We start from the raw sequence: 27,758 nt of genomic DNA, 5'->3' as shown, positions 1-27,758 counted from the left end.
AAGTTTAATGGAATTGACACAAATATTCAAAAATTGCTATATAGAGTGACGTTGTTGCAAGTGCGCAGCATGTGGTGGTGACACCAAGCGCAGGCAAAAGGGCACCGTTACAGTCCATTTCGTGTAAAGGTAATTGTACCGGACACATACGCTTATTTTCAGTGAAAACAAATGGAGCGCCATTCAAATCTCCGCGCTCTTGGAGGCGAGGTTGCTAGGATACGCCCGGCCATTACATGAAATATTTTCACTTTAATATTAGTGTTACTTCAGCCTTTTTGTTGTAACACCGGCAGCCAATTAACGAGAGTGTTATTTTGAAGGTTTTGACAGGAAGGTTGTTGTTACAGTCCCACTAGCTTGTAGCATACTTGTAATGCTAACGTTAGTACTTCTGTCTATGCCAGTGGTGGGCTGCCCTCTCTCCAGCTACTGCTGCAGTTGACTGTGTCGTACATTTATATTTAACCTGTCATTTGTCAGCACCTGATTGCCTTTGGACCAGGACGGTAAGAAATCGACTAGTTATGATCTGTATTCAACTTAAACTAAAGTTATCTAACGTTGAATAGCACATCAAACGCGAAATGTGAAGCTAGCTGTAGCTTGGATGTGTTTGAAATTTAAAAGCAACGAGTCGTTCTGCCAAAAACGACAATTACTTTTTTCTTTGTGCAATTTGACATGCAGATCACTATGCGCGGTTGTTAAATGAATATGACCGTAGTTAGAGCATTAGCTTTATTATAGACTTACGGGGCCGTGCTGTCATTTTGGAAAATGTATGATAATTGTCTTTACTTTTATTCACATTCCGATGCCTTTTATCAAAATGGATTTTAAGAGTAGAACATTGATATATAACAGCTGCGAGGTTCTGTTACCCCATAAAGCAGCAAGAAGTTTTATTTTGACAGTTTAAGGCGGAAGTTTTTCTTTTTTATTAGGCAAACTTGACACTAACCTTACGTTGTTGGTCCGCGTGGTGTCACCTAATCTTTGGAGGGCGATGTGAGCAGATAAGCCTAATTTAAACATTCGCAAGTCAGTTAGTGTCTTCAGAAACCTAAAGTGTAAACAGCAAAGCAATTTGTATCCATAAAACGTGTGTTCCGTAAAGACCATTATTGAAGGATTTTAAACGCCACGTGTATTTTGTAGGTTGAATTTGTTCATGATGTAACGTTAGGTACAAAATATACCCATCTTAGAGTTGGACATATTTTCTGCATTTTAACCTTTGGTTGTCCAGTTTGGAACCGCGTAGGTTCAAAGGCACTTAAAAATAATTTGAGAATTATCAATGTTTAACCTCATCAACCCTTTGCCAGATGGGTTACAACGGGGGGCATAGGACATTGAGTGGGACATCTCGGATGTGACAGAACTACAAGTTACAGATGTTTTACATCTGAGTAGGAAATGAATGAACCCTACACTGCATTGTTTGTCACAGTAGCTGCTTTTTCTCTGGCTGTTATTTTCCTCAGGTAAGACGTCCAGTAATAAGAATGAATGTGCCTGAGAATCTGACAATGGCGACCTCAGGCTCCACCTTTTCTGCCACTGTGCCAGAGGGTTTTCATTATGAAACCAAGTACATTGTGCTCAACTACCTGGGAATGCTGCCTCTTTGTAGATCACAGACTGCAAGTACATCTCAAGGTGAGTGAAAAGTCTGACATATAAGTCAGATCCTCACACTTGTGCCGTCACAAATAGAGTTGTGTGCAAATGCACACACAGCAGTAACAAAATGCATTCAGGGTGTGTAGGCAGGTTACCACCTGTTTACCAGCTGAATAAAGCTGTTTCTATTATTGACACAGAAACACATCCACTGGTGCCTTAAATTAAACATGACATTGATGATGCAGCCAGCATTTAAGGCTCAACTGCAGTCCTTCAAATTTGGTGTCCAGAGTCATTGAAGAATGATTTGGCTTGCACAGGCTTTAATAGTAACCACGTGCAGTTGCCTCAGCATACACCATGCATGCGTTTTATGTTATTCCCTACAGTATGTGCTCGACATACAAAAACACAGAGCATAGTCATTTGTGAAGAGTTTTTGGCCTGTTTTTCACTTATGTCACATTTGTAATTATAAATCTGTGTGTGATATAATCTTAGTAAATTGATTTGTCAACCTAAATCCCACACTAGCCACCAACACGCAAGGGGTCATATTTTCTTCAGTAAAGCCATGGCCAGAGCCCTATAGTGGAGACATAAATTGAATTGACCACAGAGAGAGAGAGACACATTTCAATTGAAAGGTGAGGACCACTTTTTAAGTTAATCGGTCATTCCCTATGTCATAGTATATGAACAGAACTATCTAATAAAATGTGTTTTAAGCAAGACAATCTGAAGGAGAGATGGTTAAAATGAGAGTCAGGGAATGTTTTCTCTATTTCCTGTCCCTTTTATTGTTGTGTGCATACTTTGAATGGGTGGAGAAGGGCAAATGAGCAGCTGATCCCTGCTTTCCGCTTGACCTGGTCCAATTTCTGACAGCTTGTCATGTGTAATCACCATTGGATTACTCAAACGTCAATGGACCAAAGAAAAATAGTTGGCGAGTTAGCTGTCTTGGTGAATGCTGAAACAGCACAAACCCCAGGAAAAATCAGAACGGGTCCTCCAATAGTGTTCATGTATGAGCTACAGAGAGTGAAAAAAGGGTTGCACAAGTGTCTTCTTGTTGACTTATAAGTTGGTTTGCTAGTGTTTCATTTCCCACTTTTCATTTCATTTGTATTTCATTGCTATTGGTCGGTAGTCACCAGTTTAGCTATGTTATTTCAAATGAACAAAACTGAGTCCATATAGAAATGATCGAAGTGTTCAGAGTTTTCCCCTTCTTTATAAGATTACTACTGGACTGGCTACATTTAGAATTTGTTTTGTGTGAATGTGAAAAATCATGGTTATACATCCAACCAGGTTTGTGTTTGCATAGTCTATTATTTCCCCCAATAGTGTAGATTTAATCTTGTAAATAATTAACATCAGTCTGGTGGCTTGTATGCATGTGGTGCATACAAAACTTTTTTCCAGGCTTAGGTGCAGCAAATACTGCACCTAAGCCTGGAAACAAGTTTTTTCCTTCCAGGAAGGTTGGTGTTTATACATGCACAAGAGGTTTGTATTTAGTTATGCCAAGTGTTAAGACGTCATCTGCTCAGCATTGTGCTGAAATCATGGAATGACTCATATTTCCCATTGACTTTTATGTATTTTTTTCATTATAAATAATACATAAGCACTGTGTATACTTATCTTAAACTCTCTGTGAATGATAAATACCATTTTTTTTCAAGTCTCACTGGAGAACTAAACTTTCTTATTAAATCAGACCTTCCCAAAAGGCAACAGAAAAACATAGTTATAATAAATGAATACAAACAAAAAAGAAAACTCACATATTTGATGCATAAACAGAAATTGCACAGGTTGTTTTTGTAATATGTTGTAAAGTGCTGTTTAATATTTTTTTTCTAGGGTTAGGGGCTCAGAATTGCATCATTTCAATTAATGTGCTTACAAAGGTAGCGGTAAAAAAGAAGAGAGATAAGATATTACAGTATGTCACATATTTATCTCTTTCAGGAGATTCCCAGAATGAGAGAGAGAGGACTAGAATGATAAAAGAGCAGATAGAGGAAGAGCTACGAAATTTGGAGGATGAAATTTCTGCCTGTAAGTGCACACAAACACACACTCAGCTCCAGTTTTTACTCTACTTAAAATGTGAATGTTTTGTGTAGGCATTTTAGTTCTGCTGCAGATACACAGTCACTCCAGAAAGAAGTAAAACACTTTTGCACACTTTACAATCATTGTAGATTTTTTGTCAATGTGCAATAATTGTTTTTTTTTTTTGTAATAAATTTCCTTTCATTTCTAAAAACATATTTTTTACTTTGTCATTATATATTATTGAGTGTAGACTGAAAGACAAAATTGCACTTTTCTCAAATTTTACTATGTATTGAAGTGGGCTAAAAGTAAAGCATATGAGATGTTAAAGCAGATCAGACATATAATTGTTTTTGTCCATTCCAAATACTAAATTCTTTTCTGTTAATTAAGAATCTAGAAGTTAGTGTAAGGCCATGTAAATCATAGAAATATGTGCTTTATATGTGGGTTTACAGCCTTTTCCACTATAGGCTTCGACCACCACACTTCACAGGTATTCTGTCCAGCCAACCCAGAGATCTCGATTGAGGATTGCCTTGCTGCGATAGGAGACCAAGTGGTCAGAGAGCTTGACAAACATCTGTCTGCAGCAGTACACACACTCCTCGCAGGGTCAGTTTGCAGAACTGTGACTATGTTTGATACATGATTTCTCAGTGCAGTGCTGATGTACATTAACTTCACATTACCTTTTAATAGTTGCAATGCCAGATTTGCTTCATTGGTAAATGTTGTGAGATAACCGTAAGATATATGTCACATGGATACATTATTTGCACCACATTATTTCCTCTCTAAACCATTTTTGCTATAGTCTAACAGATGAGATGGCTCCCACAGTCTCACGTTGTACGGTCAAGTTAGAAAAAGCATTGAATTTTGCTTTAAGACTGGATGAGTAAATGCTATGATCTGACCAAATGACATGAAACATCTAAAATACTTTAATAATACTGTGTATACAGATATATTCAAGTCCTAGCCATTTACACATCCGGTAAACCCACATTCTAGCCTTATCAACACAATCCCACGTACACAGTTTTATCTTTCATTTGTTTACTTGATGCACATTCTGTCTCACACACACACACAAACATGCATTTAGTCACTTCTGCTGTTCTAAATTAAGTTTAGATCTCCATGAGTCTCAATGAAAGGAATGTTCCCACTGTGTTCATAATCTGGATCCAAATATGCTCACTTTTTGCACTTAATTGGAAATATGTGCTAGCCAATGTCTGCTTTATCTTTCTTGTATTGTTAGTGGACACAGATTTAAAAAATAAAAACTATTGTAGATTTCTACATGCATAAACAACATCTCGTCCACCCTGTGTTTTATACCAGTAATGATGTCTATGCGTGTTTCAGACCTTTGGACTACCAGAGATTCAGAGATGCAACACAGGCTCTCTCCACACACACACAGGGAGCCTGGAGCAAGGTGAATCATGCCATGACTTACTTCTCCCCTTTTTGCAAACTCCTGATGAAGTTAGTCAAGACATGCAAAAAGTGCAGAATTTAAGCTGCTATTTATTGCACTTTGCTAACTTAGTCCTGCCTCTTGCTATTATGTTTCCCCTGCTAGTCTTTATTACTTCTACTCCTGTCTCCCAGGTGCTGGTGCCTTTGGTGCTGCTTCAGGCTTTGCAAAGTGAAGGCCAGTCCATGACAACTCTACTGCATCTGGGGGTGCGCTTACTAGAGGAAGATGAATGTGACTACATCCTCCAGCAAGGGGGTTGGGTGAGTTTTAAGCATGCAATGGAGGAAACCACTGTGTGCATACCAGTACACATTTTTTTGTCAGTCACATGGAAATCAAAAGTAATTTCCTGTTTTTTGTTCTTTAAAATATTTCAAATGGCATATACACACACACACACACCCACACACACATAATGCCATGCAACTACTACCTGGTGCCTATTTATACAATATTGGGCAGAGGTAGATGAAACAGAAAGTTGGCTTACAGTGAACGGGAGAAATGCTTGCACCATACTCAAAACAGATGCATAGAAGGTAAATATCACATTTGGCCAGACGAGGGCATCAGTGACCTACTGGTTAAATAGATTAAATCCCCAGCTTCCGGGTCCCTTTTTGGGATCTACAACATCCACATGAGCACACAAATTAAATCCACATAATACTGGAATAATTATGTGTGATAAAATATAAAGTATAAATAAATATAAATTTTTATGAAAATTCCACAAGAGATTGTCAAAAATAAACTGACCATATTTCCATATAATCAATATAACTCTTTATTAAGGTTGTTAAACTCTAACTTTATTGATCGGTTTTACTTATTAGTATGTTTTTTATTAAATACACTAATTAATAGTTTAATAATAATAAACTAAACCAGCATCCCCTGTTTCAATCAGGAGTCTTAAGGCTGCAACTTGATGTAAATTTGTACGTCAGTTATTATTCTGTTAACAACATTCAGTCACAGTTTCGAAAATATATTTGATTGTATTCTGTTGTTGTGTCTTGCACATTTAATAAGGTAATATGCTTCCTCACCTATCTAGTTTTGAACTTGCAGTTCAGCTTTGCATGTTGTGACTTATCTGTCCTTAGGTGAGAACACTCTGATATAAAGCAACTCTAATGTGGTTCACAAGCACTGATGAAGGGATAACCAGAATGTCTCTATTCACTATGCCTACACTTGCCATGTTTTATATGTAACTTCTCTTATGATTTAGATTAGATTTTTTCTGCAGTGTCAGTGATGATATTGGTGAGGCATAAGCTCTCCATGTTCTAATAAGTGGAACACTGCATCACAGTTTTTGAACCAGGTCACGCTGATGAACGGTCACATTACCTAACGTGCAGGTCAACAGTACCTCATTGCCATAAAGCTCGGCTTGCTTTTCATGTAATATAACATGAACACACTACACGGCTCCAAACAGAGCTACATTCTTGCTCTGTGTTATGTCACAAGAGATGGTTGGATGATTGTATGGGGCAGGGTCAGTAATGGAGGGATAGAGAAAGAGAGAGAGAGAAGGGAGCACATGAAGAGAATGGCGCAAGGAAGGGAGGGAATACGAAGGAGGGGACAGGAGAACGAGATGAGAGAGAAAGGGGTGGGCATGGTGAGCCAGAGAGAGCAAAGTGAAACCTTCATTAGTTTGACAGCTCCCTGCATGCGCACTTCTCTCTAACTGGCTTTGTACCTCCACTCCATCTCTGCAGCTCCCATCTTTTAACTATCTATTCAACCGTACACCAGTGGATTTTAAGACTTTGCATTAAGGTAGGATGTTTTCTTTGTGACAACAACGGGAGAGTTAGCTTATTGGCTTTGAGATACGTGTGTGTTTTCTGAGAGAGTGAAAAACTCATAGCTGAATAAATCTTTCCTAACAGTCTTACCAGCCTTTGGTTGTTTAATATGTTCATGTAAATGATAAACTATACAAATTAACATCATAAGAGTCTGTCAAATAGTAAATGACACATGGCAAATGATATAAAAAAGATATTAAACTGCTTTAATATACTGCTACTGCTTGTTATATTTATCCGATTTATTTTTTCATTCTTTAAAAGTAAACATAAATTTAAAGTCTTAAATGCACAGATTAGTGATGGTTACTTTTTATTTTACACTATTTAAAAGTAGCCTGTCCTCCTCGAGGACATTGTTGTGTCTATAGTACAAGTGTTGTACCATGCAAGATTTTGGTGGCTCTCATAATCGTTGTATGACAAACACTGAACATTTATTGCGTCACACATTCCAATTGAGCGAATAACAAAGTAATTTCACACATTTCTCAAATTAATTCCTAAATCCACAGAACACGGTAAGAAACTGTGTAGTAACTACCTTGTAGCTCCAATACCTTTTATAGTCCAATCAGTCAACCAAACATATTTTCCTTAACAACTGGTTAGGCAAACTCAAAGGTAAACCTCAAAGGCAAACGCTTCAAAGGCAGCCATGAAATGTCATTGATTGCATCAACATACATCTTAATCTAACTAACCTTAAATAAGTGTACAAAAAACCCTGCAAACCTGTTTCGGCTCATACAGCCTTCGGGAGATACTTTTGAATACAATAAGGATCATAATGACCCCAATGTGATGTTCATTTCATTTGACAGGAACAAAACAAGCAGCCCCTCATGCACAGGCAGGGGGTTGGGTAAGAGGAGGACATGATGGGGAGGGGTCAGGGGAGAGATTAGCAAAAACATGGCCTCTATAGTGACAGATTCTAGTCTATGCTTGCGTGCATGCTGTTGTTGGCAGTTGGGTAATGCTGTCTATTTGACAGTAAAATCCTCTATGAGATCTTAGTGTGCACATCTGTCAACTCAAATTACAGTCCTTGTGAGTGTAATGTGAGTTGTAAAAGTGGCACACTGACAAGTGCATATGACCTCTAAATAAAAGACATACACTATTTTACTGCATTGGCTCTGCTGTGGTGGAGATGTTAGTGCTTCTGCCTCACAGCTAGAAGGTCCCTGGTTTAAATATACCTGTTGGCTACAGTGGCTTTTTGTGTGGGGTTAGCATGTGGGTACCCCGGTACAACCTGACCCGAGTGGACCCTGCCTCTTGTCCAATGAAAGCTACGAGCTCCAGCTCCCTACAACGCTGGACTGAATAAGTGGTTAGGATAATGGATGGATGGAAAAATGTATGATTTTACTGCGTACTTGATAGTGAATGATAGTCAAAGCAGCAATAAAGCAACTTCCATAAACTGTCAGTTTTACTGTACATTAGTAATAGCTGCTGCTGCTGCTGCTGCTACTTAGAAACAGTGATGTTGATGATATTTTAAGGACAAGGGGCTTTAAATGTTCCAGCCTGGGCTAAGTCAGGGCAAGTTACAATAATACAGTCACCCTATACAGTGCAACAGTGCTTTGCCATATTATATAAGCACCCTTTCATCAGCTTCAGGGTCCAATAATGTGCATCACTGTTCCACCCCACTAATGTGAGACTGGACTAAATTGAATTGCTTGTACAAGCTGACGAGGAAGCCCCCAAAATAACTCATAATCCTTTAAAAACGTCATCACCAGGGGCTTGACTGGCCCATGTGTAGCTCACTAAAAACTTGCTGCAGCAGTAATACACTGGAGGACCGCCAAGGTTTACTCAGGGCACCCATCCATTTCTCTGACCCTCTGTGTTCCCATGAGTTTCACTGTTGTTCCAACACTCTTAATGGTGACTGGCTAAAAACCAATATTTAGTTATGCAAATCCCATAGCTGCACACAAAAATGGCCCATTGCTTCATTTAAAGGGTTTATAGTGCAATATATTGTATCTGTGATGAATGTCTTTGGAACTTAAGGTGATAAGAGTGTCATAAAAAATAAATTAATTAAAAGAATATTTGCTTCCTCGTTACTTGTTCAAAAGATATGGCTGCACAAAGAGAACTTAATTGAGGATAAAATAATATAATTGTTTATATTATAATCAGCAACTTTTCTCTCTGGATGTTTACTACATGGTAACCCTCTCCTAGTGCATCCTGAGGGTAGGGTTTTCTGAAACTCTTGCACTCCCACATGCAAATCAGCTTATGGGGAAAGAAAATGTTGGATAAGGTTGGAACGCTGTAAATGTAATCTTTTTACTGCATCCTAGTTTGCAGCTGCTCTGCACAATGAGTGTCCTTGTAAGGGGAACAACCATCACAGCATGAGCATGTCAACAAAACACAAAAATCATGTTTACATCAGTCAGTACTAATTTACATACTGTATAAAATAAAGTATGTGGAGCAAAGGCAAATTCCTAACAGAGACACTGTTGAGAATGTGATGATAAATTATGTTTTCAAATGAGCAACCTTTCTTTCTTACACACCCTTCGATTTTAGACCAACATCTCTGATCCTGTCTGTTTAAATTTCATCTCTTCAAGTTACGTTAAATAAACGCATTGCAAGACAACAGATGACCCTGCTAAATTATTTGTAACCCTAAACTAGTTCATACACTGATCCTTGACTCAGCAATTTGTCTATCTACAAATCTACTAAATGTACCTTCTAAGGCATGTGACAGTTTCAGCTATACAGACGACCTGCCTATCAGTCAACCACATTCAGACTGATAAATCTCCCAAAGAGCAGTTCCTGAGGCTGACTCTTAGGCATTTCAGAATAAAGAAAGGGAGGGAACAACCCAAACGTAGGGATTTAGTGTTCCAGATCCCAATAGGTGGATTTGATGCCAGTCCAATCAGAGAAAGGAATATATAGTAAAACAGCACAGAACAGCCCAAGTGGGAAGAAATGGTGGATAGGCATAATGCATGGCACTTAAAATAAAAGAAAAAATCCATTTAATTTGACCGTTTTAATATTTTCAAATGTGTGTTGTCACATTAGCAAAGCCTTCTTTTTACTTAAATGAATTTTGTTCAAACAAGCTGTACTCTTGTGTGAGACACCCACTAGTCAAATGACATAACTCTTACATAACAGGAGAGAGCGGCTTGCTTCAATGCTAGGTAGCAGCTTCTTGCCACTATGTGGCGTAAGAGGCTTACTGAGGGAATAAACTACATTGTGCCTCAACTCTTTTACTTTTTTTGCAGCATTTGTCTATACCTAGCATTCTGATTTGTTAAAGGTAGTTTAGATTTTGAGAATGTTCTAACCGCTTTCCTAAATTTCTAAGTTGTTGTTAATAGTTTTTTAATTTGGGGGGATTTTTGGGGGGTAAAATAATCTTCCATAATGTCTCACGTAAAGAGCAAACAACAATAATTCTTACAGTATCACCACCAGTAGAGCCTATAGAATGTATTAATCTCTGTTCCTGTCTGTCTACCACAGGGTGAAATATTCCGGCTTGTGCCAGAGGACAAACAAAGTCTGACCATCGCTGAAGACAGCAACGACATTTACATTCTCTCAGGGGAGCAGCATTCGGACCAGCTCAGCACTCCTTCATCGCTGCTCTGCACTGGAGACACCAGCAGTGAGCAGAGCTCCTGGCAGACAGAAAGCTTGCCTGTGTCTTTGGTTGGCCACGAGTCTTGGGCACAGGTTAGTGCAATGGACCCTGAAGAAGTCAAGAGCCTGGACAGCAATGAGGGCGTGGCCATGGCTGAAGAGCGCAGCGAAAACAACTCCTCAAACTCTGATATTGTCCATGTGGAGCGCGAAGAGGCTGAGCTGCTGGAGGAGGGCTGTGAAGTCGCAGCAATAGGGGAGAGCATGATGAGTGTTTTAGGTACAGAGACTGAGCTGGCTGAGCTCAGGGAGGAATTTAGGGACCAGACTCCACCTGTTTCAACATCAGCTGCAGCAGATTCCACAGGTTCAGCCTCTTTGATTTCATTAGAGGAGCCGGTTATAATAGCGACACCTGAAACCTTGTCAGCAGAGCCTTCTCTCATCTCTACAGAAACAGAGTTGCCACCCTTGGACCTAGGAAGTGCAGTTCTCCCTCCTGCTGAGCCAGAGCCTGCAGCACCGTCACCTGTTCCTGTAGTAGAACCTGATCATGAGCCAGAAATAGCTGCTGCCACTGCCCCAGTGCCTGCTGCGATGCAACCCCCATCTTTAGCCAATGATGCTCTGACAGCACCATCAGAGATTGTAGCCACATCAGAACCAGGTCTTGAAGCTGAAGCTGAGCCGGTCACCGTGCCTCCCCAGCCAGGACCAGAGACTGTGGCAGGGCCAACTGAGGCTCCCCAGGTTACACCTCTAATCTTAAAGCCTGTAGAGGCCTCTGTAGAAGCACCAGGTGGGGATCCTTCAGTCCAGCCAAATCCATCATCAGAGCTTCCTCCACTCCTTTATGGAGGGGCTGTGTTGGTGGCCCTGGCTGCTGTAATGGTAGCGGTCCTAAGGTATGTGAGGAAGTAGAAGTGCATCAGGGGGCAAGTTATAAAATGTTAAAGGTAGAAATAAATGTCATAGCTCACACATGGTGAGAGTCTTTGCAAACTATATTGGATTTAACCAACAAGGTAGATTTTTTTTTTTCGGGTTGTTTTTAAGTTTTTTATGCTATTGAAGTTTTAAAGTCATCGAATTTGTCATCCTGGATTTCACAATCCCATCCTCAACCTTCCTGCTGGGAGCCCTGACTGCTTCACTTAAACGTGTACAAACACAAAAGGGGAAACAATGCTCTCCTCTGTACACATTGTTTTTTCTTTACCTTATTCCCTTTGGGTTTACTTAGACCCTTATATTTAAATTCTTAGGACTTCAGCCGTTTATCTGCTAAACAGTTTAGATTTTTTCTAACCATTTGAGTCAGTGTTACTCACATGGAAACCATAGTGTCGGAGGTTGATGTGTTGGTGTGTCCCTGGGCAAGACACTGAACAGCCCCCCCTCGACAGCACATTCCCTCCCTTATTTGCACAGTGCTGGTCCCAAACCCGGTACAAATTGGGGAGGTTTGCGTCAGGAGGCACATCTGGTGTAACAACTGCCAAATGATCCGCTGTGGTGACCTTGAACTCACAGGATAAGTCGAAATGACACATTTCGCCTTCTGGTACATGATTTCTTTTTCAGCTCTCGTCCTATGCAACTAAGCTGCATTTATTTTCCCTTTTAACTGTGGTGAGCTATTCTGAAACTTCTTCTAATGTATGATGATATGGAAATGAAACCAGTAACTTTGTTTTATTTAATGTAAAACCACATCTGCCACAAAACAATCATTAGTTTAAATTTGTGCAGAATATTTTTGAACTGCATGAAGGATCTGTATTACTTTACATGCAATCTTGTTAACTAAAAACATTTAAATACACTAACTGTGCATTGCACTTCAGGGTTGCAAGAAATTATTTTACCAGAGTAAATCTGACTACACTGTAGTCACATAATATTGAGTGTTGCAATTGTTTTTTTCCTATTTGATTCTTAAGGTTTCTTGAAGTTCTTTTTAAAAGATACTTGATTGTTGAATTGGCTACACCAAAGTCATTGTCTAAACTACATTCTGTTAGTTAAGCAGGAAAATGTCAGCCACTGCTAACAGTTACCATCTCAATGTGAGTACTATTATTCCAGACAAGAACACAAGTAGGAATGTGACTACAGCACATGATTTCAGTCCTTCCTTTCAATGAGAATGTATTTCATAGCTGAATTTGGCCAGTTGAAAAAACAAACAAAAAAACAACACACTTATGCAGGTAAATTATTTTCTTAAACAGTCTCGATGCCTTTAGTCCTCTGTATTTTGCATTTTATGCATTACTCTTAAGTCCCTAATTATTTCTGCCGTACTTGACTCATGCCACAACTTTCTAGACCAACAAGAGTTTACAAGTTCCACACCTTCAAGTAGAATGAGACAAAGGCAACAAGTTTTTCAGTAACTGTCAAAACATCAAGCAGTTTTAATGTTTCCCTCATGCATAGGAAATGCTGTTTTAAAATTTTGGTTTCAAAAGTATCTAAAACAAATGGTTATTTAGACACACTTTTGCTATGAAATTGTTTTTCCACGGATGTGTCGCCAAGCTAAGTTAACTTTCTTCAGTCTCTGGTCAGCCAATAAATTATACCAAAAAAGTTCATAAACAGGAAATATGGAATGCCCCCTGGCCTACCTCAAATTCAACCTCATGTCTTGTGACAGTATAAGGAAGACCATTATAAATATATTCAATTTCAGTTTTTCTCTTGCAAATAAAGTTGAACTAATAAATCAGGAATGTTGTCAGGACATTGCACGGGACAGATACAATACCATACAGAAAACATGTTTCCCTACATGTCTAGCATACAAGGGTATCAAACAATGACTGCTTTCACGGATAATGTTTGAGAATGAAGGAGAAGTCAGAAGTCCCAAACATGACACATGACCTTGGGTTTCCTACAACCCTGTTCAAAATGAGAATAATAAAGAGACATTTATAAAGGAAAGTCTGTGGTGGTTTTTGAAACTGCAAATCTCAATTATGCATTTCAAAAAGTAATATTTTTGGAAATCATTTATTTCAAGATTACATCTTAACTTCTAGGAAATATGCATGTTATGTATCTTCCAAAAGCAAAATTAGTTGAATACACAAGTTCATTTATTTTAGGTATAAAATAGTTTCAAGCAAGCAAGAAAAAATACAAAACAATTCAAACAAAGAAATGAATAACATTCAAGTGTCAAACTAATCGTTTAATTTTCCCTTTTTTAAATAAGACAGTAAACTCATTTGTCACTTTTCTTTACTTGGAATTTTTTTTTTTTGCTACTACTGGCAAGTCAATCGTTCTTTCACAGTTGACTGGTCAGGAAGAGCAGATGCCAGTTTCAGACTTGACTGTATTCCACCGTGCATTTCTGTTATTTCCTCCTGATCTGCAGCTCTAAAATCACCTAGCCCATGAAGAGGAGGTGATGTACTGCAGTGCAGTGTAGAAGAGGTTTCTCAGCAGCCGTGGGGTGTGTTCACACACCCCCTTCACTAGGGTGAGAGTAAGGGCCATAATGACTCGCTCCTGGGGTAATTGCTCGAGACCCACACAGAACTTCATCAACTTCTCCACCTCCTTGGCTAGGTAGGATTTCCATTGCTGAAAGTAAAATAATAGGAATGAACACATGAAGACAGTGGTTTCTACTATTTTAATATTCAGACTATTAGGTGTGAAGCTACTGTTCTGATTAGAGCATCATCACTAGCACAATTTGGTGCATGGCATTACTAGAGCATTTGTCATTTCTTTTTAGGTTTTGATTCTCCTTGATTGCCCAACTAGTGGATAATTCAACTTAAATTATTAATGCAGAAATGTTCACAGAAATGTGAAATGTTTTGCTTCATTGTGCAGTGCTATTGATTTACTATAGACTACTGCACATGTGGACAAATTGATCAAATATGCAGAGCCCTAAATAAATGCAAGGTTGTCTATAATTTTAAATCCCTTTACCTGAAACCTACTATTTTAAAATAAAATAGTTCACTAAAAGTGAACTTTAATACTAAAAGCAGAGGCACCATTTAAAAACAAAGTTGTGTGCCTTATTTAGGCCAAATTATTCACAGACTTCATTCATTTTAACTAAAGTTGCACGTGAAAAAAGTTTTGACTTTGCAAATATGAAGAAAAATATTCTATTTCACAGGTAATGACCATAATGTCAAATCAAAAATTCCTATGCTATTAGCAGACTCACAGTAACTGGAGAAGCTATTAAGTTCCTTCTCAGGTTTTGAGTAGCCTGAGCCACGATGTTGTGTTCAAGCTGGGCGGCAATTTCTCTGAGCCCCTCTGCAACCTGCTGAAGGGCTTCTGCTTCATGGTGTCCTTCAGGAAAACAAGATTGCCAAAATATCAGCCCACTGCAGTCTGTCAACTTTGTTTCTGGATTTAAGAGGGCAGCGGAGCAGTTTTCCATAAAACAAACAGCATAAAACCCCGTTCAAAACGTACACATAGCTCTAAATTTTTCACAGCAGTCGCTTCCTGTTTTCACTTTGAGTCAGATGTTTTGCTTTAGTAAGTGACATTTACTAAATAGGATAATTTTATGGGTTAACAGATGTGTTAACTTACAAATTTATCTGAGCAAGATCAATGTTTACAATTATTTTTGATACAGCCACCAAAACCTGTTTAAACAATACCCCACAACCTGTAACAAGCGTAAATAAGCACACCTGATAAGAGTAAAATGTTGTATTTTAAGGTAATTTAGTAACTCACTTTGCAGGCCCACTGAAGGCAGAAGATCGTCGACCTGAGAGACAATGTTGGCGCTCGCCAAGTGTCCATCAGTTTCAAGGTCTCCATCTTCCCCAGCATTTATCCAGGGCCCATTGCAGTTTGTGTCTTGGGCAATGTACTTGCTTAGAGAGATGAGCTCAGTGCTGTACTCTACATTTCTCGTGTTCGAGTCCGTTTGAAGAAATGCAAAAATAACCAGGACTGCGTTTTGGCCACTGGTCCGACGCTCCAGGTTTTCCATCGGTAATGACTCTTGGTCTATGTCAACATGGATAAACTAGTTAAAGATCCTCTAAACAAGAGTCCACACTAGCGTTACAAGAAACTCCTTATTTCAATTAAATCATTCCTGACATTAACCTAATCGAGAATACAATTTAAAAGATCCATATAATATAAAGCTGACATCTGTGAAGCGAAACAATCGTTAGCGGAGTTTACGTTTGCTTAGCCGCTAAAGTTGCGGTTAACTGTTAAGAAGTAGCTTTAACGTTATTGCTGATGTTCTGTCTACATTAACTAAAGCTGGTACTGTAATTAGAAAGGCTAAACTGGCGCTAGCTAAATACGTTATGATACAACAGTTCGCTTAACTCACATTAGATTTTTGCGCCAGGAGCGCTGGCTTTTGTCCGCACACAAAACTCTGCAACTGGCACCGACAACCGAGGAAAATAAAGATGTTGAGGGTCTTACATACAGTTGAGGATTCTTTAGGGGGAGGAGAGGGGGGTCACGTGGTTCAGTTGCCTTAAGATACCGTCGGAAATCCCAATTCCGTCAGATAATTTTACCGCCCTGGTAGGATATTCGCATTATATTTTTATTTCAAATTTGCCACCAACTGCAATTAAAAAAACAAAAAACAAAATTAAAACCAAGTTTGTAAGTTATATAGTTGAACGTGCATTTAAACTCCTTCACCTACGTAGTGTATCTTTGATTTGTCTTTTTATGCTTAAATTTAATATATGAACAGTTTACTTACTAATATTATAAAAACTAAAAAAAAAACCTAATAACTGAGCCACTTTCGGGTAAAGTAATGTTAAACGTGACCTTAGTGTGTCCAAACTACTACAGGAACATGACCTACAAAGTCGGAGTGAGTAAAAGTGGCCTGTAGGGTAACAAAACAGTTAAAATTAACTCACTTTTACTTCCTAAATCCGTTCCTAGTCGCAGACGACACACACAAACAAACACATACGTCTGCAATCAAAGATAACAGCAAAGCGCTCTCTGCTGGAAAGTCCCTTGTTCAGCTCCGATTGATTTTTAAAGCTGCTTTTGAGACACCAAAATATGATCGACTGAGGTTAGAGACAACACTTGCAGAGATGAATGAAGTTAGAAAAAGTCCATCTGATAAAATGGTTAAAACGTTTATTTAAAAAAAAAAAAAAAAAAAAAACTAAAAACAATTCCAAAGCACTCAAGCCTTTCAGTTATATTAGTTCACATAGAGGGCCATCCCAAAATTGTCCAACATTTCCAGTACTGGCGCTGTATAGGAACCTTGTAATACTTCTAATTTGGACATGTTGGCATCTTTACTTAAACATCATTGCAGGGAAAGTCACACTGTGCAGGGAAAAGATCAGGCATGTGGGTCTCACATTGTCCCTTCACGGTCCATATCCAGAGCAACCAAAGCTCATGGATCGTGCCATCTTCCTACCAACAAGCAGCTTTCCTGCTTTGGGCAAAGACCCTAGCTTAGCAGGGGGTTTAACTCCAACAGTGCGGTTCTGTTTCGGTGACAAAGCTGCCTGACGGGCCTCCTGGAGCTCTCTGAAGATAAAAAAATTAGTTAACGCAGGCATCAATGTGCAAGTAATAATACATAAAAGGTACAATTTGTAAAGGTTAAAAATCAGAAAGAGGACAGACAGACTACTTATACATTGTCATAAGAAGTTTTCAATTAAATATAAACTGCACCACCTGCTGTGTGTGTGTGTGTGTGTCTAGCTATAATGTAATAACAGCTTCAGAAATTGTATTTTCCTTTAGATGACTTTGTATTTTAAGTAACAATACTGCCATACCCTTTATTATCCACTCTTACTTTTCAAGCATGGCTGTCCTGAACTTCTCCACATTGAGCTCTCTGCGTAGCTGAGCAGCCAGCCTCCCAGCCCTCCCTTCCCTTAAGACTGTGTGCCTGCACAGCTCCCTGGCAGATGGCCGCTTTGTTGGGTCTGGATCCAGAAACAACTGATTAAAAACAAACAAAAAACAATTTGAACAACCAATATACAAGAAAAGCATTCAAATACTTTGGTTATTGCATAAAAATTGCTAGCAAGCCAAATTAATATCAGCCCAAAGAAACGTCTTTATATCTTAACACCTGAAGCAGGTTTCTGAAAGGAAGAGAGAGGTCCTGTGGCAGCTTGGGGAGCTTCCCCTCTCTAAGGCTGTGCCACTCATCTCCGTTTTGAGGCAGCGGAGGAGCCCCAGCTGCCAGTAGCATTGTAAGGCCTAGAGCAAAGATGTCTGCCTTGGGGAGGTGGCTGTAATCCTGGGGAGCAGAGAACACTTGAAATGAACACTTAAAACAATGCAAACACATTTCCCCCCCTTAAAAGGTGCAACCAACACTAATGGTTGCATAATTTTTTTTACCTCATGCAGAACTTCACTGGCCAGAAAGCGGCTGTCCCCTTCCTCAACTTGAGGACTGTGGGTTGAGGTCACATGACCGAGATCCCCTGTAGAACACAGCAAAAATCAGAATTGACAGCAAACAAAAATGTGAGGTGATAATTTAACATTGCATGTAATACCAATTTTGTAAATGACTCCTGCTGAAGTTCCACCATAATCGTCTTCATCACTGTCTCCCTCTCCAACAGCACTCGCGTTGGGACGCTGACAAATGAATATATTACCTATAGAGAATCAAGGCTGAGGTCACTTTGAAGGTTTGACTGGAGAAAATAAGAAATGCAAAGTGAAAAGTGCACAGGGACACCTACTTGGTTTGATGTCCAGGTGAACAAGGCCTGAGCTGTGAATGTACTTAAGACCCATTGACACTTGTAAGAGCAGATCTTTTAATTCTGGCTCTGTGAACAGCTCACCTTGCACCTTTCTCTGTACAATGGCATCACTGAGACTTCCACCTGTGACACACAAACACACGATGACAGTATGAAAACCCCGGTTGAGTGTCTCAGCTAGTTTCTCGTTTTATACTCAACTTTTGATGTGAATATGAAGCTTACCATCACAGTATTCATTCTGAATAATCATGTGATCATCCTCTGCCCAGGCCGAATAATAGCGAACAACATGAGGGTGGTGCCCGAGTACAGCATGTGCATACACTTCCTTTAGGGCCACCTGCCTGGGAGGATATAGAAATGGTCATGGACAAATTTCATCAATTCATGCATTTCAGTCACAAAATATGGACAGATCAGTGTCTGGAAGAGAGAAATAATGTCGACTCACTCATTGGCAGAACCTGCGAGGGGCCTCCGAGAGCGCTTTATGGCGTACAGGCAGCCATCCAGCCTCTTCACACATTTGTAAACTGCCCCAAACTCGCCCACACCAATGCACTCCAGCTCCAGGAACTCACTCTCATAGCGTGACAGCATGAAGGCTTGGACAGCTCGCCTCTGCCAGATAAACAGATGGAGGCCTTGAGGTACAATCAGACATTTCTAAAGGAGGAACACACGTCACAAGCTCAGACTTGATTTTCATTACAGCCTGTAGAACATGTTTGGTTTTTTGATATGTCACCAAATATGGAAGTGCTTCCACCAGGAAAGTGTTTTGTGAGAAATCTGACAGCTCTCGTCTCTTATTGGAGATTCCTTTAAGACATCCCTACGTAGGACTGGCAGCATGTAATTTTGGACAGAACACGAAGTGAGGAGGCAGCTAAAGATGACAAAGCCTGATAATTACATCATATCAGAATTATCTGAGAGGAAGAGTTCTAGTCACCATAAAGCCTGATAAAAATAGCTATACCTTTGGTGGGAGAAATGCATCATCATCCTCCTCAGATGATGTTAGGCTATGTTTCAACCTGAAAGATAAAAAGGGGCCTTTAGACCTGTACTCTGAGCTGTGCTGCTTTAAAAAACTAAAAAGGCAGGCCTACATTGTGTGTCCGGTAAATGAAAACAAAAAAGTAGAACTCAAACTATCAGTCCTCATAAGCAATTCGGCCTTTTGTGGACTGTGTGTGGGGGGTCAGCAATCACTTTGTTGTTTAAAAAAAAAATAAAAGTCTGTTTGATGTGAGAGAACATTTAAAATCTTATTAAACCTTTTAGTATTTCATGACAACAAACAGTAGTTACCTGTGACCATGTTCATCATCATCATCGCTCCTCCAAGTGTTTCTCCACTGCTGCTCGCTGTTCCTGCGCACAGTGTCAGGGGTGAAAGGATTCACATTGACAGAAGGTGCCTGGATGAGGTTTGCAGCCACGGAGGCAAAACGTAGGGTCTTCTTATGCCGGCTTATCTTAGTGCTGGAGAAAGGCTGGGATGACTTAGACAGCAGACTCTACAGGGGAATAGAAAAGAATCAAGTGGCCTTTTATGTTAAATCGCTTTGATTTACTTAGATAAATCCTCCGAACACATCAGGGGCGCACCAAGGACAACCACTAACATTATTCCCCACCTTGGGCGTGCTTGGTGAATCACAGAGCCGGAGTTTCCTCCAGGAAGCGTAAGGTATAGGGCTGTTGCAGTGTAAAGGAGACGACAGGGCGTTGCTTCTGCCGTGATGGCGTTGCACTTTGGGCGTCCTCCACGCAGAGCTCGATCTGCTGATCCTGGAGGTGCAGTCATCTGAGCTGTTGTCGCTGCTGCTCCCCTCCTCTCCACAGCTAGAGAAGTCCAGCTGCTGGCTGATCTCGTCAAACAACATGCTTGGGGCCTGAGGGTTAGCAGAGCTTTGCATTAAAATGTTCGATCCTGCATTGAATTAGCCCCGAGTCAGGCTGTGCTGTGATTTGCAGAGTGATCTTAAAGTGTACCAGATGCTTCACATGGGGGTAATAAATGCAGGCACCACGGTGTGATTTAACTTTGAGTAATGTTGCATGGTTCTCGTGTATACTCACGATCAAGCCGCCTTCAGCCTCAAGAATTTAATTTCGTGCTTTATAGTTAAGTTAAATAACTTCCTGTTTAAATAAACTAGCCACCGTGTTAACCTATAACACCACGGCAAATACGGCTCTCTGATTGGCTGAACTGTTCATAAACCACACACCTGAGTTCTAAGTGGCCGTTAATTGTATACAGCACTAGTACAACAACAATATGATTTTATATTAATGAAAGGGAAAATTACAAATTTACATACAAATGAATAACATGAAATCTGATTAATGTATGACTTTTTGAATAGTATGTATGAATAAAGCTAATAGCCCATGACCAAAATTAGGCCACTGTATGGCCGAATGGAGCTGGAGGCCGAATAGTAATATAGACACGTGGGCGGAAGTAATCGGCGTCATCAAAACAGTGAGACAGGCGGAGGAAAAGCAGTCGTCAGTGGATGTGACACGCTTACAAATACACAGAAAACAACCCAGCGAACAGCAGGAAAATATGATCCGGTTCCAGCCTCGCTTTTAGTCTGCTCGATTCACCTGGCCCTTGGACTTTCTTTGCTAGTTTCTTTCCATTGCGTGTCCACTGAGGCAGCTGCGACATGGTGGAGCAGTCGGATCGAGCCCCGCTGCTGGACTGGGAGGAGATCCCAACGCCCGATCCGAACCAGGCGGCCCCGCCGCCGCCTCCACCGCCGTCGGAGGAAGACGCACCGCCACAGAAAAGTTCGCAAACAGGAGGGCGGCGCACAGGGACAGGCATTGCGGCTGGTACAGGGTGGAGCAGCAGCTCCACCACCACCACCTGCAGCCCTACGAGGAGTGTAACAGCTGTTGTTGCCAGCGGGGACGGAAGCTCAGGCCGTCCGCGAACTGAGCTCTTAGGGCCCGCTTGGATTCGTCCAGAACCCCTGGGTTCTGATCGTAATGTTCCCTTTTCCGGACTCTCGGTGAGGGATCAGTGGGAGGAAAAAGACCAGATTGTGGCTGTGTTTGTGGTTACCTTTGATACTAGATCAGGTAGGACTAATTAACCAAATGACATCACATGATAATATTGTTCCACTTTACCACCTAATATCAATCACCTCCGTCCGATTTGATTTAATGTATTAATGTAATGGGAATTATTGTGCTGTGAGCCAAGCTGCGACTGTCAAACATTTTTAACTTAAAGACCCATCTAAACTGACACTTGACGCTCACAATTGGTGAAATATCCAAATTTTGATGGCGAAACCCTAACAAAACAAGTCATTTCCGTTTTTGCAATCTGTCAAGAGCAACAGCTGAACAACTGAAGATCAGGTTCATTAGTGTAGAATTACATTAAGTGTATTGTATCATTTGCATCACCACAGTTAAAATATGCACAATACAAAATGAATAGATGATCAAACAGGGCACAAGCCCAGGATGCCAGTTCAAATATGGAAGGAATTTCCACTGTCCCTGACTTCCACAGGAAAACACATACAAATTTAGAGGAAGTGGTCAGAATGAAAGTAGACTTATGGGAAGTAACTTCCTGTTTTATTTTGTTTGTTTGTGTGTGTGTGTTTGTGAATGGCAGGGAATATGTTAGAGTGGTGCCTGCCTCATGACATCAACCTAGATGGAGTTGAATTCAAGTCAATGGCCAGCGGTTCCCATCGCATCACCAGCGATTTTATGTATGTACTTCTGCCAGCCCATGAAAACCAGTTTTAGAGGGGTGGGAGTGGGGGTCTTTTCAGTCCTTGCCAGAAATCTGTCACTCTTTGAATAACTCCTATTCTTTGGCTTTGCTTAGATATTTCCGTAAAGGCTCTTACTTCGGCCTGGCTTGTTTTGCCAACATGGCCGTGGAGAGTGTGCTGGAACGAGGAGCAAGGATGAAGTCTGTGGGAATTCTGTCTCCCTCCTACACTCTGCTTTACCGTTACATGCACTTCCTGGAGAACCAAGTCAGGTAACACATGCACTACGTGTGTGTTTGTGTGTTTATTTTTATCCCTTCTGTCTTTTTGTTATCTTTGCCTCAGACTATTTGTATGCCAATAACCTTATTAAATCTTTAGCAAGCTGTGTTTACCAATTTCTCTTCATGTGCCTTGTCTTTTGTCTTTGCTTCTTTGTTTGAATTTTTCTCATCTATTAAATATGAACCAAGAGTCCCAGTCACAGCCACTGTCACAGGAGCCCATTTACATGCAGTTTTTGTATGAAGTCTACGGAAGGAAAGTGGAAGAAACCTTGGTGACCGCTCTCTCCTCCTCTTTAACTCTGCTCTTCTGCTTCAGTTGTCTCACGAAAGCTTATCTCCTCATTGACTATGTGTAAATGAAATGACACAGTATACAGCTTGCAGTTTATGTGTGGTTACTGTGGCTTCACATCACTCTGCAGCATCACACAGATGTCTCAGACTGAAGTTGTTAAAACAAATTGAAAACGGGGCATTTATGTAATGTGAGTAGCCTCAGATCCCACAACGCAAATAAGAACATGCTAACCAAGCACCGTCAATACTGAATTCACAGTTCTTGTATGTATACTCCCCTTTGCAGTGTACAGCAGCCTCTAAGACTCTGACTACCTGTGCCTTCAAGGCCCCAATGAACACATAAAAAACCCCTTCATCCTGGGGCTACACCTGTTACCTGCTGTTCCCTACTGGGTGTAATTATACAAATCTCCTGAACAGCTCCTCAGTCTTCTTTCTTTCCTTTCATTGCCTTGCAGACACCAGTTGCATTGTCCCGGCCAGTATTCTCCACTCGAAGCCTTCTATGAGGATAAGAAAGCTGTTCTTCCTCCCACAGGAAACGGACTGGTCACAGCTTGTCCCACCTGGAGTGTGACCACTATCAACCGCTGCATGCACCCAGAAATGAAGGTCTAAAAGCAGCAGAATGCACTCATATTGATGGTTATAGCATGTGTACTAATTCTTAACTGCCATAAAATGCACAAACATACACACACATAAATAAACAAGTATGTGTGCCACTGTTTGCTTTCTTCAGATCACCCACCCAGCTGGCTGCATGTCCCAGTTCATTCAGTTTTTCGGGGAGCAGATAATGGTGCTGTGGAAGTTTGCACTGCTTAGAAAGCGACTCCTCATCTTCTCTCCTCCACCTGTAGGTGTGGTCTGCTACAGGGGTGAGTTTTCACACAATCACAGTCTGTAATTTAATCTGCTAGTTGTAAAACAGATTGCACCTTTGTTTTTCTTTGGCTTAGGTAGTAATAAATATGCTAAATGTCACAACCAAAGTGTGGCTCTGTTTTTTATCTCCATGGAGACGCTTCATTCAGTATGCACTTGTGTTCCCTCAGTGTACTGCTGTTGCTGCCTGGCTAATGTGTCTCTACCTGGGTTTGGAGTCTCTGTGCCTGAATTACGGCCTTTCTTCTATATCAACATAGCTGACATCACTGCCCTGGAAACAGAGCTGTCCTATGTGGCCTGTGAGTAAATCTTTTATGTAACCGGTTGACTGACCAGTAATATGTGCAAAGGAATTTTTAACATCCTCTTCATGTGTTTCAAGGCACCACAGAGAAGATTTTCCAGGAAAAGAAGGAGCTGTATGACGTCTATGTTGATAACCAGAATGTGAAAACACACAGAAGCCATTTGCAGCCTCTACTCCGGCTGAATGCGGCAGATAAGGAGAAATACAGGAAGCTGACTGAACAGAGGTACACTTACATTCTTATCTTCTTTTTGGATGCACTAAAGACAGTTATATACAAACTGAAATTGTCCACTCAAAAAATAACAATGGACTCAGGTTGTGTTGGGCTGCAAGGAAAATCAGTGACTTTTACCAGCAAAACTACAGGTTTGAGCCTCATGGTTTTCAGATTTCACTAAGCCATATGATGGCTTTCTTTGCAGGCAACAGTTGCTGTACTCTCAGGAGGTGGATGGAGACTGTACCTCAAATGAAGAGGATCTTTTCATTCTGTGAGTCCTTGACAAATATATTCATAGCTGCTAATGTACCACTGCTTATTATTTGGCGATGACAGGATAATTCATTATTTTAATGCATACACTGATGTCTTTAATCTTGTCATAGGTTCTTCATGGAGCTGAATAACCGCATCTTCCAGACCCTGTCAGAAGTAGCAGCAAGCACCGATCCCACCCTCACTGCTGAGCACGTGAGAGCCATGGGGCTGGATCCTCAGGCCGATCGCTCTTTTCTGGTCCATTTGCTGGAGGTGTACGGGATTGACATCACGGTTGTCATAGACAACCTCTGTTGCTCTTGAGCCTGAATCACTAGATGTCACTGGATTATATGTGCCTTCAAGGCCCACACAAACGCATACACACACACGCACTCACAAACACAAGACACTGACGACACTGCCTCCTCTCTGGGGTTTCATCTGTTGCCTGCTGTCCCCACGTTGGTGTTTGTCTCCCTTCTGTGCATCTCATCTGACCTGTTGAGACTGTTTGCAGACAGTGTGGGTGATATGGACACCCTACGTTGGAGCCCCTGTTCACGGTAGCTGAGGAACCACACTCTTGCACGTAGTGCCACTTGGCAGCTGGAAGCTCCTACAGCCATTCACATTTTGTGTCACTTAGTACTGTTTTGTTTTGTGTGTGTACTTTTGTCAGACTTTGATTCTGGCCTTAGTGTCTAGACTAAATGGGAACTGGATAAAAATGTAAAGTCTTGGTTGGGTCTAGTCATCAAAGCAGGTTGGTCGCTCATCCAATACTTTGAAACGTTAACAGTCCTGCAGCTCACTTGTGTTTTTTCTGCAGAGAAACTTTGAAGGATTCCAACTAAATTTGTATGTTTCAGACAACTTTCAGTGGAAATTCTCTTTAATGTCTAAGTAATTAAAAAACTTTAAAACCTCTGCAGCAATACCATACAAAGATGTTCAAAAGAAAAATGAATTATTTATCACAACTTCATTTGCCTTTCAGAAAGAAAGAAATAGAAGCCTCTTGAAATTATCAGCCTTTATCATGTTTATCCAACCTGACAGTCATATGTATTTTTCAGTTTTTTACTATTACACATGACTGCAAGCAAGAGGCGAGGTGACCCTAAAATATATTTGTTTATGAGTCTGATATTCTCTTTTTATAATAGGGATGGTTAATTATTATGAGACTGACTCACATGACCAGGAAAAAACTATTTGTTCACTTTTATACACCTTCAACATGAGGTCGATCTGATAATGTGTCTCTGTTTGATCACAGAAAGTGCAGAGGACCTGCGTTCTGGAAAGTTTTTGTCGTGTGATACGTGCAATTGGTTGTAACCTGCATAGGGATTATGAATGTGACTCTGACACTAACTAATCATGATGGGTGCACCTTGTCCAACACTGGACTCTTTCCCTAATGCACACGATGTTCTTTATGCCATGTTAATGACTTGCAGTCTGAGCCAGCAAGTGGTTATGAAAGTTGGGGAGTTGGGGGTGGTTGTGCATATGTGTATGTGTGTTGCAATACTGTACACTGGCTTTTATTATTATTATTATTATTTTTTAACTCAAACCAGAGGGTGGTTCAATAGCAGAAGCTAATTAATATATTTCATTCGATCCTATTGAATGAAGAGTCCTTAATGAAGCTGTTTGTAGTTTACTTGCTGATCAGCTTCAAAGCTATTTTTTTCTGTTTGTTTGCATGACAAAGATCTCTTTGTGTTTATGGAGATCTGGTTGTGACACACTGGGCTGAGCAGAGGCTTCTGCTCATCCTCTAAGGTCTGTGCCAGTCTTTTCATCACAGTCCCATTCAGAGAATCCAGCTCTAGAAATGGGCCAACTGTGTGTCTTTTGACAGACTGGTTTAGTTCGTCCATGGAGTCGCCAGTCAGAATGATAATTTGTTTCACGTTGGAACACATGGGGCTGATGTTTGAATTGTATAAATTTAAAGTATTGGTTCTCAACCATTTCATGCCCCTGCCCACTATGAAGCAAACTAAAACTAACCTCTGTCTTTACACTTTGATTTTCATTGTCATGTTGAAAAAAAAAGCTCTTTCTGGGTGTGCTCCCCAGGTTGTGAACTGCTGGTTTTATAGCTTGTATTGTACTTTGACTTGAGCACCCACTCACCCCCAAAATGTTTCTGGGTTTGTTAAAACACTCACGTGGTTTATATGAAAAAAAGGGGGCACTTAAGCTTTGTTGTTTAAATGGGGCCTTATGAAAATGTAACTTTCTCAAATTCTTCTGCACAGTGACCAACTCATCACTGTACGTCAACACTGTGTACTGAAAGATTGAGTACATTGTCCTTAGCACTTTTGAATGTCTCCACTGCAAAACTGTTGACTCGATTTACTTGTCAGCATATCTATTACTTTGCCTCTAACGGTGTTTGCTTTACAGGTGTATGTGAAATTCAGAAGAGAATGTACCCAACACACACCACTGTATAAAATGCCTTCTTTGTGAATTTCACAGATATGTACCAGCATTAACTAAATACGGTTTCTGTACAGCCTGTCATTCTAGTGAATGAACAACAGCAAACGTATTGCAGCAACACATCTACTTGGTGTAACCGTTTCCTTCTTGGTTGTAATGTAAGGTTATTCACTTAATAACAAATGTCTCCACTTTTACTAATGTGAAACACTGTAGGAGATGTCAGTAATGTACACATAAGTTCAAAAGCATGAACAACTGTTAATTTCACTGTACTGCCATTGTAAAACTATAAAATATTGATACAGGTTAAATTATATATAATGTGCTGCTTCTGTGCCTCTCTTTTAACCTTCTGATTACGATCACTCCTTCTATTGCTTCCTCAGTTAAGGTCTAGGTCAAAATGAAGTCAAGATATACTGTCTTCTATTGTGCCAGATTTTTCTAAATTGTATAAATTCCCCAACTATATGGAAATGCAATACGAAGTTGTTTTAATGCCCGTATTGTAAATACAGTATATTTATAATTCAGTTGAAAGGTTGGGGTTTATATGTGAAATAAGAATAAAGAAAGCAACTACTCACTCTAGCTGTCAGAAAAGAGAAGTATTAAACAGCATACAATACGTACTGTAGCTCAACTGTACTGATTACATTAGTTGCCTGTTGCCTAAACAGCCTAAATATGATAGGAGCCCTGAAATATACCCACCAAGTTAATCCTGCAGATTTGTTGCACCATCTGTCAGATCTGACTGTTCCATGCTATAGCACATACTAAATATCCCACTGGTATAAT

At 40.3% G+C, this 27,758-nt stretch overlaps 4 protein-coding genes across 10 annotated transcripts; 2 read left to right on the top strand and 2 right to left on the bottom strand.

Annotated features, from left to right (window-relative positions):
• Positions 1-353: 353 nt before the first annotated feature.
• Positions 354-13,053, top strand: bcl2l13 (BCL2 like 13). 4 transcript variants are annotated; one of them, XM_067502973.1, is made up of 7 exons: positions 354-509; positions 1,491-1,665; positions 3,616-3,705; positions 4,179-4,320; positions 5,083-5,155; positions 5,332-5,460; positions 10,564-13,053. In XM_067502973.1, the coding sequence occupies exons 2-7, from the start codon at positions 1,512-1,514 to the stop codon at positions 11,602-11,604; spliced, it is 1,629 nt and encodes a 542-aa protein (XP_067359074.1). In that variant the 5' UTR covers positions 354-509; positions 1,491-1,511; the 3' UTR covers positions 11,605-13,053. The 4 variants fall into 4 exon arrangements, with proteins under 4 accessions (XP_067359074.1, XP_067359071.1, XP_067359072.1 ...); XM_067502970.1 differs by having other exon boundaries at positions 4,164-4,320; XM_067502971.1 differs by lacking the exon at positions 354-509 and adding an exon at positions 935-1,011 and having other exon boundaries at positions 4,164-4,320.
• Positions 13,054-13,214: 161 nt separating this feature from the next.
• Positions 13,215-16,180, bottom strand: bida (BH3 interacting domain death agonist). Its single transcript, XM_067502978.1, has 4 exons — positions 16,040-16,180; positions 15,421-15,699; positions 14,891-15,021; positions 13,215-14,283 (listed from the first exon to the last, which is right to left on the bottom strand). The coding sequence occupies exons 2-4, from the start codon at positions 15,680-15,682 to the stop codon at positions 14,083-14,085; spliced, it is 594 nt and encodes a 197-aa protein (XP_067359079.1). The 5' UTR covers positions 15,683-15,699; positions 16,040-16,180; the 3' UTR covers positions 13,215-14,082.
• wee2 (WEE2 oocyte meiosis inhibiting kinase) lies at positions 16,145-21,221 on the bottom strand. Of its 4 annotated transcripts, XR_010914298.1 has the most exons (13): positions 20,544-20,956; positions 20,099-20,356; positions 19,770-19,978; positions 19,435-19,492; positions 18,904-19,118; positions 18,675-18,796; positions 18,426-18,572; positions 18,234-18,338; positions 18,073-18,158; positions 17,798-17,968; positions 17,513-17,661; positions 16,596-17,235; positions 16,145-16,285 (listed from the first exon to the last, which is right to left on the bottom strand). XR_010914298.1 is itself a non-coding variant. In XM_067502968.1 (12 exons), the coding sequence occupies exons 2-12, from the start codon at positions 20,345-20,347 to the stop codon at positions 17,070-17,072; spliced, it is 1,677 nt and encodes a 558-aa protein (XP_067359069.1). In that variant the 5' UTR covers positions 20,348-20,356; positions 21,081-21,221; the 3' UTR covers positions 16,350-17,069. The 4 variants fall into 4 exon arrangements, 3 of the variants coding, with proteins under 3 accessions (XP_067359069.1, XP_067359068.1, XP_067359070.1); XM_067502968.1 differs by lacking the exons at positions 16,145-16,285; positions 20,544-20,956 and adding an exon at positions 21,081-21,221 and having other exon boundaries at positions 16,350-17,235; XM_067502967.1 differs by lacking the exon at positions 16,145-16,285 and having other exon boundaries at positions 16,350-17,235.
• Positions 21,143-27,287, top strand: dennd11 (DENN domain containing 11). The gene is made up of 9 exons (XM_067502974.1): positions 21,143-21,560; positions 22,114-22,213; positions 22,333-22,491; positions 23,265-23,418; positions 23,549-23,687; positions 23,865-23,996; positions 24,080-24,230; positions 24,430-24,498; positions 24,614-27,287. The coding sequence occupies exons 1-9, from the start codon at positions 21,143-21,145 to the stop codon at positions 24,807-24,809; spliced, it is 1,518 nt and encodes a 505-aa protein (XP_067359075.1). The 3' UTR covers positions 24,810-27,287.
• The last annotated feature ends 471 nt before the right edge of the window (positions 27,288-27,758 follow it).

The sequence above is a fragment of the Channa argus genome, chromosome 4 (genome assembly GCF_033026475.1).
Source record: "Channa argus isolate prfri chromosome 4, Channa argus male v1.0, whole genome shotgun sequence".
Taxonomy (NCBI): Eukaryota; Metazoa; Chordata; class Actinopteri; order Anabantiformes; family Channidae; genus Channa; species Channa argus.
This window is presented reverse-complemented; position numbering and strand designations above follow the sequence as displayed.

Bases quoted from the DNA above. Each gene is read 5' to 3' on its own strand.
- bcl2l13 (XM_067502970.1), top strand. From the start codon at position 1,512: ATGAATGTGCCTGAGAATCTGACAATGGCGACCTCAGGCTCCACCTTT. The intron at 4,321-5,082 runs GTCAGTTTGCAG...TGCGTGTTTCAG, and splicing joins GTACACACACTCCTCGCAGG to ACCTTTGGACTACCAGAGAT. The intron at 5,461-10,563 runs GTGAGTTTTAAG...TGTCTACCACAG, and splicing joins TCCTCCAGCAAGGGGGTTGG to GGTGAAATATTCCGGCTTGT.
- bida (XM_067502978.1), bottom strand. From the start codon at position 15,682: ATGGAAAACCTGGAGCGTCGGACCAGTGGCCAAAACGCAGTCCTGGTT. The intron at 15,022-15,420 runs GTGAGTTACTAA...GTTTTCCTGAAG, and splicing joins GCCTTCAGTGGGCCTGCAAA to GACACCATGAAGCAGAAGCC. The intron at 14,284-14,890 runs GTGAGTCTGCTA...TTTTACTTTCAG, and splicing joins TAATAGCTTCTCCAGTTACT to CAATGGAAATCCTACCTAGC.
- wee2 (XM_067502968.1), bottom strand. From the start codon at position 20,347: ATGTTGTTTGACGAGATCAGCCAGCAGCTGGACTTCTCTAGCTGTGGA. The intron at 18,573-18,674 runs GTAAGCTTCATA...TGTGTGTCACAG, and splicing joins TCAGAATGAATACTGTGATG to GTGGAAGTCTCAGTGATGCC. The intron at 17,236-17,512 runs GTAAGAGTGGAT...TTTTATCTTCAG, and splicing joins AGGACAGCCATGCTTGAAAA to AGAGCTCCAGGAGGCCCGTC.
- dennd11 (XM_067502974.1), top strand. From the start codon at position 21,143: ATGGTGGAGCAGTCGGATCGAGCCCCGCTGCTGGACTGGGAGGAGATC. The intron at 22,214-22,332 runs GTATGTACTTCT...GGCTTTGCTTAG, and splicing joins CGCATCACCAGCGATTTTAT to ATATTTCCGTAAAGGCTCTT. The intron at 23,997-24,079 runs GTGAGTAAATCT...ATGTGTTTCAAG, and splicing joins AGAGCTGTCCTATGTGGCCT to GCACCACAGAGAAGATTTTC.